At 36.8% G+C, this 15,728-nt stretch overlaps 1 protein-coding gene across 1 annotated transcript; it reads right to left on the bottom strand.

Annotated features, from left to right (window-relative positions):
• Positions 1 to 6,671: 6,671 nt before the first annotated feature.
• LOC112172995 (protein PLANT CADMIUM RESISTANCE 2) lies at positions 6,672 to 9,775 on the bottom strand. The gene is made up of 4 exons (XM_024310537.2): positions 9,482 to 9,775; positions 9,290 to 9,361; positions 8,440 to 8,652; positions 6,672 to 6,903 (listed from the first exon to the last, which is right to left on the bottom strand). Exons 1-4 carry the CDS (start codon positions 9,681 to 9,683, stop codon positions 6,827 to 6,829), a joined length of 564 nt encoding a protein of 187 aa, XP_024166305.1. The 5' UTR covers positions 9,684 to 9,775; the 3' UTR covers positions 6,672 to 6,826.
• Between the last annotated feature and the right edge of the window lie 5,953 nt (positions 9,776 to 15,728).

Raw genomic sequence — 15,728 nt, 5'->3', positions numbered from 1 at the left:
ACAAGACCCGGAAGAGTCCCTTCTTGCTCACAGAGTTGGGGGACTAGTATGAGTATGGCGTTCAACAAGGTCATCACTCATACTTGGCGGCATCATATTTAAACTCTCCAACCAAGAAGTGCCTCTTACTTGGGGACTTGTACATACCGCCTATATCACATACCGCCAAGCATTAGCAACCACCTCATAGGTGGGCCCCGCGACATGGTAGGTCCCGCCTATGATATGCATCCGGTAGACCGACACTCGAGCTACCACGCCATGGTGGAGGTCGGCCGGTATCTTGCCAGGAGGCCACCCTCCCACGCTCTCCAAAAGCCTTCAAGAGAAGTAAATATGTGTATTATGTCCCACATCGGAAATGAAAACTAGATGGGGACTTCCTTTAGCTATAAGAGGAAGTCCTCCCCTTCTTAGAAGGGATGGATCCATGATCCCTGTACTTGTATCACTACAAAAGGCTACTTGGCCTCACTACTAGTGGAATATCTAAGCGGACGTAGCCTTGCCTCAAGGGCAAGGTGAACCACTATACATGCTTGTGTCGCTCTCTCTCTCTCGGTCATGCTTCATACTTAGGTCCCGTATTCTCACACAGAAACAGTGGCCCAAATATATGAAATGAATAGAGGTGAACATATCCAATGCCTGAGATTGAAGCACATCAACCAGCTGTTAAGAAAAAATAACCGTTGGTTGTTTTTTTTTTCACTTTGGAAACGTAATGACAGTTTTTAAAAAATAGCTAAAGAGGGACAAAATATTCCTATAAATACCTATATCACCTCATTTTCATATCTCACCTTCTCTCATATTTTTGTTTTACCTCCTCACTCCCATATTTGCTACTTGCTTCGCATTATTGTGCAATTTCTATCATCTCTCCTTTGTTCAAAAATCTAAATAAGAATCTGAATAATTGTTTACAAAGTAACACGTGGTACTATAAATCATATCCAAAAAATGAATAAGATTTAATAAGAAAAATAATTATCTAAGAGAAGAAATAGTATCATAATTATAAAATACTATATATTTGAAAAACATAATGAATAACAATAAAATAACATAGCATTTAAACTTATAGCACTAAGGGTTGGAAATGATAGAAATTATAACCCTTACTATTTGCGTGAATAATGATTATCCGGGGCTATTTTAGGCCCCCACAGCTTGTATTGACTCACACTACACAAGGACATGAGATTCATCAAAGGCGATGAAGGATGTCCGTCATCCAACCACCAATAACCACCAGTTTCTCCATCTCGTACTCTGTGTAACCACACTACTAGCGCACCACCACCACCACTACCACCATATAGAACTATTTAAAATCAATCGAAAAGGTTTCATTATCAATTTTATTCTTTGTTTTTTCTTCTAATACTTGAAAATGACACTTCGAGCTAGTGAAATGTCCGCACGATCCTGAATGAAGAAATTAGATATGGAAAACTCATACCCATTAGTTTTTTCCTTTTTTTTTTTTTTTTATCAAAACAGGTAAGCCCATTATATAGATTCAGCAAGCAGTACAAACGCGAAACACCACTGTGAGGTCGACAGAAAGAATCGTTCCTCAGAGTACCCTGAGACTCCTATTCTAAAACAAGAACAAGAACCCAATATACCCCCAGTACACCCACCTTTTAGACAAATTACGCACCATTATTCCAAACAAAAATCAGTAACATCCGAAGCAAGAATAAAAAACCCTCAGAGATTATGATCTTTGCGACCTATAAAAATTTAAATACTTTTCGGAAGAGGAGCAGTAGACTCCCCTTCCATTCCTGCTTCCTTCTCCAGTTCCTTAACCTCAGCAATCTCAGCATCCTTAGACACAAAAGTTCATCTCAGACCCAACAACTCTGGAACCCAATTTCCAGTCCAACAACCCATTACCCAAATTAAGGCCCACCGAGCCCGATGCAAGGAAATTGCTATGGGCACCCTTACACCACCTCCAAATAATTTCCGGCCATTAGCACTGTCAGCCTGCGCCGCTACTACAGTGCCTCCGCCATCAAGAACTTGTACAGCCGCCGAGAAGCCTCCACCACCGTGTCCCCGTGGGATGTCGTCCCAACCGCCATCAGAAGCAAATCAAATCAGATCTCCCCGATCAGCCTCACCAACGGCAGCAGCCTGAAAATATTCCAATGGAGGCAACCCTCGATCTCCGCGATACTTGATTAGCCTCCATCGAGAGCTAGCGAAAACTTCCAGCGAAGCCCTTACTAGCTGACGCACCGATGGATCTTCCATCAATCTACGCCCTGAAGTCGAGCCCAGCCATAATGGATGCTCATCAGAGAGTTCGAAAACCAAATCCTCCACCATAAAACCAGCTTCTAGTTGAAGCACCGAGGAGCAATCCAAATCATCGATAGAGGAAGAAGGAAAAGCCTCAGGCCAAGGCGGCTCTTGTTAGGTTCATAATTACCTAGTAATTATTCTCCTAATCTTGCACTTTTGCTTAACCTTTGTGTTTATTTACATATATTTATTATATTTTCCTTATCATGCTTGGAAATAAGGGAAAAGCTTGGAAATGACCTAAAAACTCAACTTTAGTACATTTTCCTACTCCGGTTAGGAGAAACCGAGCTAGGCAAGGAAGGAGGAGCGGAAGACTGACCAAATAAACTCCAAATGAGTTGAAACTTTCCAGATCCATTCTAGACATCTTAAGGATAATTTTTCATGAAGAGTGAAAGAGCTAGTTCGTAATGGAAGGCTTTCAAAAGATTGGTGCAAATTTCTGCACTAGAAGACAAAAACTGTAAAACCGGACCTGTACTGATTCCGGCAGCATTTCCTGCTACACCACCTTGAACTAAGCTCTGAAATTTTACCTGGATGATCTACACTCATGGAGGAACATTTCATATGAAAAGGTCAAAGGCCAATTCGAAACCTTCGGTGGAGATTCAATTGAAGGAAGAAAGGAGAAGAAAATACACAAACGGACAAAGAAATTGGTCAATGGTGGTCAACACCGGATTCCGGACTTTTCTGGCCGAGTTGGCCGGCCAAGAACATGGGTGGAGGACAGGAAAGAGCTGATTAGGGTTAGAGACTTTAGGTCTAGGTTATTTTGAAATTCAAAAGTTGAAAGATGACAAGTGATCTAATTCTTACACCTTACACCTTTGTCTCCTATTTATTACCTTGTTTCCCTACACTATGACCCTTATACCCTTACTTTTTCTCCTCCACCAAAATATCTATGGGATTTCTAGGTCATTTCTATGTAGAGTTAAAAACTTGATCCACATTTTGTACTTACACATTTGTCAATCACATCTAGCCCTTCATTCCTTTTGATCTCCACCCTTGATTTGAATTTCCTTGGCCTTTAAATAGCCCATTCTCTCTCCCCAAAACTGTTCACCCTTCTAGTCTCTCATTTTGCAACACCAAAATCTCTCTTTTCTCTAGTTCTAGCATAGTTTCTCTCTAGTTTTGAGTTTTAGTTCATAGTTTCCTAGCTTTGTGTAGAGATAGGTGTATAGCTTCTTGGGTTCTTGGTTTTTCCTTACAAAAACCGAAGTATCTATACACTTTTGATCAATCACAATTCTAGTTTCATATATTCAAGCCTTGTTCATCCTAGTTTTAAGAGATTTTGTGGAATTGTATGGTGTTTTTGGTTCCTTTCTCTTATTAGAAACCAAAGATACCATACTAGGAAGCATTTCTCACTTTGTTTTGCATCTTGGAGGATAGAAAGTGTTCTTAGAGCTAGGTACGGTTTGGTTCTTTTTGGAATCAAACCCGTGGCTATTCCTTCCTTTCTCTACTCTTCTCTCTCTTTACTTGATGCTTTACAAGTTTATGGCTTTAGTTTATGTAGTTATGGGTTGTGAGTAGAATAAATTTGGGGCTAGGGCTACTCATGTATAAAACAATGTGATGCCATGTTTTTGATGAATACACATTTTTGAATCCTTTAGCTACTTTACTTTAATGCTTTCTTACATATGTTTTTGGATTTGTCACCTAGAAGCATATTGTAGGAATTAATGAAATCGGAAACTTAAGCTTGACAATCTTTTGTAATTGAGAAGCATGTGTAGCTAATAGGGTGGTAGTCTAGCTTATTCTTACGGGAAGAACTAGATTGCTTGGGTTTCTTACCTTAAAATTAATGCTTGGTGTCGTGAGTTTAAGAGTCGAGAGGCCTTAGGCTTTACGACATCAAAGCCCTTTTATGTTTTAGCGAATGTAAATGGGACTAAGGTTGTGTGATCTAGTTTTGCTCTAGCGACATGGTTAGGTTGCATGATTAGTTGATATCTCGGTTTCTCTAGCGAAAACCGAGGGGGAATTTATCAAAGCATGTTGTTCTTAGAAAATGGATTTACATTATATGCATGAGGGAGGCTAAGTGCAAAAACCTATGCTCCTATTTATCTCATTGGTCAAAGTCTCTATTTTATTTTGTTTTTATTAGCTTAGTTTATTTTTGTGCAACTTATTTTACTTTATAGAAATTAAAATCAACAAAGCCGATACACCACTTTACCATTGTAAATATCATTATTGATAGTTTTGGCTTCCAAATGGCCGAGACTATTAATTTGTAAAAGGATAGACTCACATGTGTTTTCTAGGTTTTATTTTCGCGGTAATCTAGTTAGGGTAGAGTTACTCAATCCCTTGGGTACAATACTCTTACTTTTCCCCTTTACTAAAACTTGACCTCCTATACTTGGGAGTAGGAGATACCATTTTTGCACATATTTTTCTACTCAATGATGTCCCCAACAGCTCTCCATATGATAAATCAAACACAGGAATCAGGAAGAGATAGTTAGCCACAAGGTTGGTGATGAGTGATGACCGTGGCCATCACTGCTTGGAAGTTTTGGGAATTTTGTCGAGGGTAGAAAACCGCCGAGTAAACCCTCGCAAAGCTCTAAGTCGGGTTTTTTCCTTAATTATTGAGTGAAAGTCAATAAAATATTTGTCAGTTAGGTTCTATTTACAATTGTTGAAAGGAAAATGATTTGTGGCCTCAATAAGGCCTAAAATTTATGGCCTCAATCTTAGGTGTTATGCCATGTCACCTACACACGTCACTTATTTGTTAGATCATGTTATGTAATTCTTGAAAAAAAAGACCATCTTATCCTTCCAAAAATCTAATGACCCTAATTTAGTTTGGCTTTTTTCTATAAAAAAAAAAAATTATTTTGGCTTCTTTTTTTTTTTTCATTTTTTTCCTTTTCATTACACTCATGCTTCGATTTAAACAACAATTTTTTTCTTCAATCAAGAACAGAAAAAATTTCAAGTAATTCAATCAATAGATTTGCACATACATTCGAACAAAAGATTTGCATAACACATGTATATAAATTAAACCTTTATTGGGTTCCTGCAAATTTTGAAAATATAATGTGAAAAATATATATTCATATGATTATTATATATTCTTTTGTTCATTTTTTTTTTCTCTTTATGTAGCTAGGGTTTAAACATTAAAATTGAGTTTATTATTTTTTGTTTTTTTTTCCCTAATATTTAGATTGTAGATGATAATTAATGACTGCTACTAACATGAAATTTTTTCGTACCTCTTAATTTAAACATACATTTAATTTATTAATGCTTTTTTTGGATGAAATTAATCAATATTTGGAAAGAAAATTTAATGCCTATTTCTTGACACCTAATTCAATATATTAATGCTATTTGGAAAGAAAAATTATAGGAAAGAATTTAATTAAATGAAGAAAAATATTGGTCAAATAATTTGTAGACATATCTCTTAAATTAGTACATAATTAATAGTTGATTTTTTTTCATCACCTAATTAAATTCATTAATGTAATTGATTCACCCCCTAACATCTAAAAGGAAATATAAAATGGTAAAGTTGGCGTTGCAATAGTATGATGTGGCAAGATATATTATGTGAAATTTAAAAAAAAGGTTATTATCACAAATGGTACCTGAACTATACCTCAATCTTATCAATGGTACCTGAACTTCAATTTTGATCACAACCAGTACCCGAACTTTTTGATTTCATTTTAAATGGTACCTAGAGCCATCTCCAATCACTATTCTGACTAAAAACGGCATGGGAGGCGATCATAGTGATGATTTTTGATGATTTCGAGGGTTGCGATCATATATAGTGATAATTTTTTGGTAATAGACTTGCCTTGAACTTGTTTTTTTGTTTTTTCTTTTTTTAGATTTGGCTTTTTTGGCAGGAATAGTGATCGAAGGTGGCTTTAGGTACCATTTAAAATGAAATCGAAAAGTTCAGGTACTGGTTGTGATCAAAATGGAAGTTCAGGTACCATCGATAGGATAAGTTTAGGTACCATTTGTGATAATAAACCTTAAAAAAAATTGCATTTGCTTACATGGCATGACACTTAAGATTTGAGGCCACAAATCTTAGGCCTTATTGAGGCCCCATATCATTACCCTTGTTGAAAAAGCTAAGAGCCGAACAAAATCAATTATAACCAATGACTATAAAATACCTGAAATAAAACTAAAAGTGCATGGGAGCACCGATTGTTATTCATAGACGAAATATATATATAGTTACACAATGTAGCTTGCCCTGATTGATATATAACTATCGTAGTCAAGCTATAATTTCAAATCATTCATTTGCTAGCTTGAACCTACCACCCAATTTTTTTTATACAACATGTACACTTTTATTAAGATGGTACAGCAAAGAACAGATGGGCAAACTCTCCAAACCAGCATTTAGTAGCAAGAGAATATAATAAAAAGAGTGTACAAGAACCGCTGCCATCTGCATGTAATTTTTCTCTTGTCTGGTCATTTATCTTGTCATGCCTGGTGCCACAATCGGAGCTTGAGTAACTCCTCGCCTTTGTCTGTCCAAGTTAGCTTCCCAACCTTCATTATTTTCCAACGACAAAACAACATATATTAAGCGCCCAGAAATGTACCAACTAAAAGATCGATTAATAACTTAAAGAAACGATGTAGGTCAATGCATGGAGATCATTTCATTATGAAGTTTTAGTACAAACCCAGCAACATGTTCATATATATAATAACAACCCAAGATATGCATATATTTGTTTTGTTTTAGGGCTAAATACTGATTACTACCCTGTAATTTGGGTCTAAAATCAATTCAGTCCCTGAACTTCTAATTTCATCAAGCACACCCCTGCACTTTCAATTTTGATCTAATAGGTCCAATTTGTTAATCTTCCGACAATTGAGTCATTTAACTTGTTGACGTGGCTTATATATGACCTATGTTTTATGATGTGGTGTTGAGGTGGTCTGCATAGTCAATTTAGGAGTGAGTCCCACAATTAGAAATCTATCAAATAAATAATTTTTCAACAAATAATCCAACTATAACTTGAATCCATAACAGAATATTAACGAATTGGATCTATTAGATCAAAATTGAAAGTACAGGAGTATTTTTGATGAAATTAGAAGTCCAGAGACTAAATTGATTTTTGACCTAAACCACAGGGTAGTAACAAGTATTTAGCCCTTTATTTTATATGACGACATAGGTTGCTATATGAAGATATCAAACATGCAGAAGATGCTTACTGAGGCTAGAATTGACCTGATCGTCATCTTATTCTACTGGAATTTGGAGTTGTTTTCTGATTTATGGTTACAAGTTGCATAAATAAGTCGGATGAGTACAGAAATGGTTCCCTAGTTGAACAATTTGGCCTTGATAAAGATATTATCATATATTATCATTTTTCCTTGCTGAAAAATAATATATTGCAGAAACTATCTGCTACTAAACAATGATGGATGGTCCCTTGATTAGGCCTTCAGGTTCTAATGGATTGAAAACAAGGTAGTATTGGTACATGCATAGGGTAACGGTCATCATAATAGTTAGAACATCAAACCCAAAATTAACTCGTAAAGCTTCACATTTTCGATGTGGGATGTGCTCTCTGTAGTTTCTTATTTATTCCCAACTTAATTTTTTTTTTTCTGCACTACAGATATATAAAATTTATACCAGTTAAACCCCTGATGAGCGTTCAACTCTACTTCTCCCAATTCCTAGACCTTTACCCCCTCCTAATGACCCTAACATGCCATGTTCAATCTAAAACCACTAGCTTCTCAAATATTATATTATATACTACGGTTTGGTATAGTGGTATGAGTCTTCTTTTTCTAAATAGAACGTATTTGAGTTTGTCTCTTGTATTCATCTAATCTACTAATTGCTTTGTAATAGAAAATAGACTTAATATATTACTAATCTTATTAAATTAACTTGAGGGTCATGGTCAATATAATGTGAGATATATATTGAGATCGAGAAGTTAATCAAATAGCTAGTAGTATTCTTACGCTAACAAAAGAAGGTCTGTTAGTCAAGAAGAAGAAGAACAACAACAACAACCAAAACGATGAGAAAGAAGGTATTACCGATTCCCATATCAAAACCACGACTCCTGAGCTCTCTGTACTCTTGACAAAGTGCACAAGTAGCACAGCAGAAATGAACTAGGCAATCCACACAAGGTGCTTCTTCCAAGTCGTACTGACCTCTCAACTTCGACCGATAGAAACACGAGTACAAGCAAGCAAGACCAGTAGTTGAAAGAAGAATCCCATAACAAGTTCCCTTTTGAGCACAAGCTGCAATACACACCAGCAATAAAACAGATTAATTAGACTACACCATACAGAAAGGTCACACGCGCAGGGACAAGCTATGGTACTGTGATGTTTATCATACATTCAATTTACATCTATTTGAACAAAAATTACAATTTCTATGAATCAAAATTACAACATTGATAACAAAATTATCATACTCATTTACACTATTTACATATAATTATACAAAAATTACAATATTAACAATAAATTTGTTCAAAAACTTGTAATAATGTCGTAGGTGGTGTAATTACCATCAATAGAACTAATTAAGTTACTCAAAATAGGACTCAATATTACCACTTTGACAACAAATTTAATTGTTGTGACATTTATAAATGTGTGTATGACATACATGTATGTATTGTATTATAAAATTTTCCCACACGGGCATAGGCATATATATTGTTTCAGAATTTGACCATCGATCCTACCCAAAATCAATTGGCAATGGGTGGAGCTAGAGATTCAAAATATTTATTGCAACGCAAAACTTTAAACTTCACATGTGACAGGACTAAAGCCAAACACGCGAAGCACGTACGTCTAGCCTAACCCTGAGCTAAGACATGGATTATTTACTCTAATACCAAGTAGAGGTTAAGTGGCTGCTTACACGAGGAACCTTGATCCACTATCTCAGCTATCTGGCCGAATGTGATGCAAGGGCAAAATAAAGTGATCAGACCTTCAAAATTGATCAAATGGAAACCAGTATTTCGTTAGAAACAAAAAGTAACAAAATCAATGATCAAGACTAACCATATACATACACATATACTATAGACGACGACTCTCTTTCACTTACAATTTGCAGGATCATCACAACAATGGCAAAGACCACTTGACCACTCCCCTCCTACATGACGAGCAGACCGCACCGTACTTACTACATATGGAGGAGCATAGACTCTTGCTGCACCATGAGGACTCAAAGCTGGAACATGACCTGGAATATGGTGATCATGATCACCTGCATATTTCTCATGGTCAGGAGCTGTAGGATACATTTTTGGGCTAGCTACTTAATCGACTTGGTGCCTATATATTCTATGTAGTAGTTTGGGTTCGCATTTTGAGTACTAGTAATTCCTAACTACATATATATATATAACAGGCTTGTAGCTATAGGAGGTGTGGATATATAGAAGTTTGGTGGAAGCAGCCATAGGCTTAAATAAATATATTCATAATTCATCTGATATAGACAACCTAGAATAGTTGAATCTATTGGAAAACAAAGCTTATTGAGAAATTTTAACAAACAGTTGAGGGCCAAAAATACGAAGTTGAAGTACCCCAATTGTCCGATTCAGGAAGTTGTTTAGAATTTCAGTGAGACAAGTGGCTCAGAGACTTGGACTATCGTGCATTGACTTGAGCTTTGTTTATGTTTATGTCTTTGTTTATTTTGTCTATCCCTATCACAAATGGCGTAAGCCTGTTTGCAACTTTGAATTGCAGGGGCAACTCCAACAGATTCTCTATAATAGGCAATGATATGGGGCCGCTTAAAATTTGTGGCCTTAAATTTTAGGTGTCACGCTATGTAAGTAAATACAAATTTTATTTTTATTTATACATAATATATCTTGCCACACCATACTATTGCAGCACCAACTTTACCCTTTTACATTTCCTTTTAGATGTTAGAGAGTGAATCAATTACATTAACAAATTTAATTAGGTGACGAAAAATAATAGTTGATATTTAATATGTATTAATTTAAGAGATATGTTTACAAATTCTTTGACCAATATTTTTCTTCATTTAGTTAAATTCTTTCCTTTAATTTTTCTTTCCAAATGATATTAATATATTGAATTATGTGCCAAGAAATAGACATTAACTTTTCTTTCTTAATATTGATTAATTTCATCAAAAAAAAATAGCATTAATAAATTGAATTTGGGAAATACTTATGGTTAAATTAAGAGGTAAGAAAAAATTCCCATGTTAGCAGCCATTAATTAACATCTACAATCTAGATCTAATGGAAAAACAAACAAAACCCTAGCTACATAAAAAGAAAACAATGAACAAAAAAATATATACAATCATATGAATATATGTATTTTTCACAATATATTTTTAAAATTTGCAGGCACCCAACAAAGGTTGAATTCATATACATGTGTTATGCAAATCTATAATCGAACATACGTGCAATTCTATTGACTGAATTACATGAAATTTTTTGTACTTTTGATTGAAGAAAAAAAAAATTGTTATTTAAATCTAAGCATGAGTTTAATGAAAAGAAAAAAAAATGAAAGAAAGCCAAATTTTTTTTTCTCTTTAGAAGAAAACCAAAATAATTTAGAGTCATTAGATTTTGGAAGAACAAGATGTCTTTTTTTCAAGAATTACATAACATGATTTGATAAATAGGTGATGTGTGTGGATGACATGACCTGACACTTAAGATTGAGGCCACAAATCATTTTCCCTCTATAATTTATGTATTGGAAAATGATTTGTGGCATCAATGAGGCCTAAAATTTGTGGCTTTAATCTTAAGTTAAAGCAAAAGTCAAAGTTATAGACTCATAGTTTCTTTTTTTTCTCCAACTCCAACAGATTCCTTATTTTACAGGAATCTCTAAAATCTCCATTATTCTTCCTTAAATTTTAGAGATTTATGTAAATTTAAGGAATTTGATTTTTTTTTTTTTGAATAGAAATTGATATCATTAGAATCAATAGCCCGGCATTCAGCCAATGACTAGAGTCTAGCTGCACTTACAAAAAGATAGCCGGCAAGAAAATCCGGAACCCTAATCTAAGCAAAGAAAACTCATTACAAGTCACGGATAAGCTCGCTATAATTAGCGAACTTATAGACAAAGAAACTCCAAAGTCTTCTAGGGCAAAATCATATTCTAACCTCCCATTAGCCAATCACGCAATTGTGGTACCAATAGAAAGTCACTTCCTAGCCAACAAATAGGAGAAACTCCTTATCCATAAGCCGCTTGAACGCCAATCTTGTTCCAGATAATTACCAACTCCGGTAAAAGCCTTGATCCGAAACGATTGGTTTTGGACCAGAAGTTGATCTGAATGCCCAAGAATGTCCACATCTCAGGCCAGGCCCACCTTCATTACTAAGTAACAAATGAGGGTGGTAAAACACTCTCCCTACTGGCCCATAACAGAAAACCCAACAACTCAAACTTGAGGCCAGGCCCAAAGACCCAAACCCAACTCTGAGTGAAGTGAGCAGCAACCCAATTGTGCTGCCGCCCCATCACCACCGTCACCAATCTCTCCGGCGGCCGGCCTCTCCAGCACTGCATCACTGTCCCCGGGTCCGCTGCCTCTCTGCTACACGTCGACAATCAAACCCAGTCGGAGAGGATCCGATCCCCTGCAATACCCACTAGAAGCCGGTATCCCGACCTGACTCGCCGATCGACTCCCGCTCTGGAAGCGTCACCGCCGCCTTTCTCCCACTCAGGAATTCTCCGTCATGGTGCTATGCCGAGACTGCAGCCCTACACCGGACCCACCACGATCGCCTGCAGATCTGGATCTATACCAACCCAGAAGCTAATCCGCCACCGCCGAACCCACCACGATGCAGACCAAAGTCCGCACCGCCGCCACACCGTCGTCGCACCCGAGAGCGCACCGCAGCCTTGCCTGCTCTGGGGAGCGAAGCTACACCGCCCCAGCAACACGAAACCTAGGTTTCGTACTCCGAGATCGCTCCAAGAATATCGGAGGCCTCCTTGGTATTACTGATATGCAACCTAAATCATTGTAGGAATTTGGTTTTCTCTTTCCTCATTATCTCTAAAATTGGGATAGTTAAAGGGAATCTGTTGGAGCAAAAAGTCTCATTTTTTTCTAAAATACTTGTTGGAGTTGCTCTAAGACTATAAGTTCATATATGAAAATATATGAAAGAAAGATGAAAGAGGACAATTTTCTTCTTTTTTAACCTTAACATGCAACGGTCTCTCAAATAGCTTCATAGAACACGTCATTTTCCTATCAATATTGCAAATAGCTACTCCGCAAGCTAATTAGTATGGTCGGCTGGATAAGTTCCTTTTTCCAAGGAAAAAAGAAACTTGAGAATCTTAATCCTTTTTAACTTCTTCTTTGGTTCCTTGAGGCTGGTTAGCTTTCCAAAATTTTCAATTCTATCCTTCTTTAGTTAGTTAAGCCCTACTCCTTCTAAGCATAAATGAACTTAACATCTAATCCAATGATTCCAGTCTGAGCCATTGTTGTATGCTCTGGAGATAAGCTCTCTAAGTCCAATTCTATTATCATCTGTGGAGTTGGAATTTGAACACACGACCTCTCGCTAGAGGATTACATCCAAACTAACCCATATGTGCTAAACTTGTAGACAAATTTCTTTTCTTTTTTTCTTGTTTTTTGCCATATAATTTTTTAGCTAGGCTCGTATGTTTTATAACTTTATGCATATTAAGAGCATCTCCAATGGTTGAGTTAAAATACCTTTGTCAAATTTGAATTTGAAGATTGAGTTGGCAACTGTCAATTTTGACATACTTCTGCTCCAGCAAATTGGTCTAATTTAAATATTATTTTATTATTTTTGTAGAATATTTTATAACAAAGAGAAAAACTTTTTCTCCTTCTTCTCCATCTCTTCTCCTTCTGTTTCTTAGTTCCTCTTCATCTTCTGCAGATTTCTTTCTTCTGTTTAAATCTCCCCATTTCTTTCTCTCATTTTCTTTCAAGAAACAATAACACATGAATTCCCACAACTTCCAAAGTCTAAAATCCTCAATTTCTCCAAAATATAATTACAAACTTGTCCCATGAAACCTCCATATCTCCCAAACAGAGATAGTCAGATAGCCACATACTCTCAATGACTCAATCTCTAATTCTTTCCCTCTTTATTCCTCAAAATCGATCTCCCACCTCACCTTAATTTATACATACATCATCCTTTGGTTTAACATATATACACAACCTCCGTTGAGCCCCGCCGTCGGCGAAAAATGGTGACCTTTGCTACTCCCAAACTGCTTGGCTTGGATTACGGGGTTTGATGCCTAGCTCAGCGAAGACCCACTGAAGAACGGTGGTGATGCCAAAATTGCAGATCTACTGAGTTTTTGCTTTTCGTCTGGGTAGGAAGAAGAGAGAGAGGAGAGGAAAAGTGAGAGAACGAGAGATAAACAATAAAAAAAAGAAAAGACAGTTTCATTTGGGTCTGTCAAATTTGACAGATTGAAACCAAATTGTCATCCACGGTGGCAATGATACATGGGTTGGAGGGTAATCTCCTATGTCATTTATAGCTGTTAGGCTTCCAGGTGGCAAATGACCAATCTATTGGAGATGGTCTAATACATTGATCAAGTTTAGGTTCTCTGACTTCTCTCCAATAGAGTGGTGGTAATTATGTTTTGGCTGGAATTTTTTTTCTTTTGAAGGGAAGGTAGGGGAAAATACCCCTAGCCTAAATATTATTATTGATAGTAGAAATAAAATGCATCGGAGGGGACATATAACTTGGATTCCGAGTTACAATAGAAGCATTACGAATATCCTCATAGAGAACATCCTGAATAATAACAGGACTCTCATCTAGCCAATATTCATCAACATACAAAAAACTAGCAAGGTGTTATAACCTATTGGCCACACCATTTGCTTCACGATAAATGTGACGCAATTGTATAGAACTGAAAAAATTAAAGTACGACTTAAAATCCTCCACAATGCGCCCAATATCTGATAGATCATCACTTGTACGTGTAATTGCCGTTACAAGCACCGAACAATCACACTCTAGTTCAATGTCATCCCATCCTTGGTGTATAGCAATAAGAAGGCCCACCCTTATCGCCTCTGCCTCCATATGCAGGGCCGAGGAAACACGATCAAAGGGTCGAGCCAAAGCAGCCAAACAAACTCCCAGCTCGTTACGACTTACGAGCCACTACACCAATGCCTGCCTCACCTGTATCACTCTGGAAAGCCCCATCAACACTTATTTTCAGCCTCCCACTAGGTGGGAACCACCACTGGACCCGTGGCCTCGTCTCTTTGATACGAGCAGTACCGTGAATAGATTGGTACTCCTCCAACCAACGAACAAACCAACACAGCGAACTCCACGAATTAAAGCTGCCAGCCTTCCAAATAATATTGTTACGATCATTCCAAACAGCCCATAATAATACAAAAAGTAGAAGCCCCTCGGCTTCGGTTTGAGAGTATCCATGCCATCATGGCCATAATCCAATCAGCAATTGAACGAGCTGGGTGTTCAGAGGAACGCAATGCCAACGGACAGCTCAACCATAAGGGAGCCACCTCCTTGCAGTTCTTGAACAAGTGCAACTCATCCTCCATGTGCTTGTGACTGAATACACACTGCAGATCCAACAATAATGGAACACGCTTAACAAGATTCTGCCGTGTTGGGACTATGCCACGCATAAGCCTCCAAATGAAACTCCTCACTTTCGGTGGAACATTGGACTTCCACACACTCTTTCAGTACTTTCGGTGCAACATTGGAACATTGGCTGGAAAATTTGGTGATACCTGATGTGAGATTTTATTATCAAAATGTAACTTTCAATAAGGAAATTGTAAAAAAATAGGAATTATATTATCAAAATGATACCTGATGTGCTGTTGACCCTAGAAGAGGAAGGACCCCAGAACTGTCTTCTTCCTTAAGAACAATCCTTGCTTTCACACCTGATAATTCGGTAGGAAATTGTTGTACTGTTGTTGTCCAAGTTAACACAGTCAAGTATAATCCATTGCTTTTAGTCAATTATGACAAAAACCAAAATTGTGTTAAAAAACAAAAACAGAATGGTTAAAAGATGGAAAATTTTATGATACCTGACGTAAGATTTTATTATTGGGAGTGAACAGTCCTTACTTTCACACCTGAATTGTCCAAGTAGTATTTAACACAGTCAAGTACAATCCAAGGCAAGTCAATTATAATCCATTGCTTTTAGTCAATTATGACAAAAACCAAAATTGTGCTAAAAAACAAAAACAGAATGGTTAAAAAAAAATGAAAAGACAGCCGTCA

This window comes from Rosa chinensis, chromosome 6 (assembly GCF_002994745.2).
Source record: "Rosa chinensis cultivar Old Blush chromosome 6, RchiOBHm-V2, whole genome shotgun sequence".
Classification (NCBI taxonomy): Eukaryota; Viridiplantae; Streptophyta; class Magnoliopsida; order Rosales; family Rosaceae; genus Rosa; species Rosa chinensis.
This window is presented reverse-complemented; position numbering and strand designations above follow the sequence as displayed.

Excerpts from the sequence above, each read along its gene's own strand:
- LOC112172995 (XM_024310537.2), bottom strand. The coding sequence starts at position 9,683 with ATGTATCCTACAGCTCCTGACCATGAGAAATATGCAGGTGATCATGAT. Across the intron at positions 8,653-9,289 it reads AGTGGATCAAGGTTCCTCGT|CTTGTGCTCAAAAGGGAACT; the intron begins GTAAGCAGCCAC and ends TGTGTATTGCAG. Across the intron at positions 6,904-8,439 it reads TGGTTTTGATATGGGAATCG|GTTGGGAAGCTAACTTGGAC; the intron begins GTAATACCTTCT and ends AAAATAATGAAG.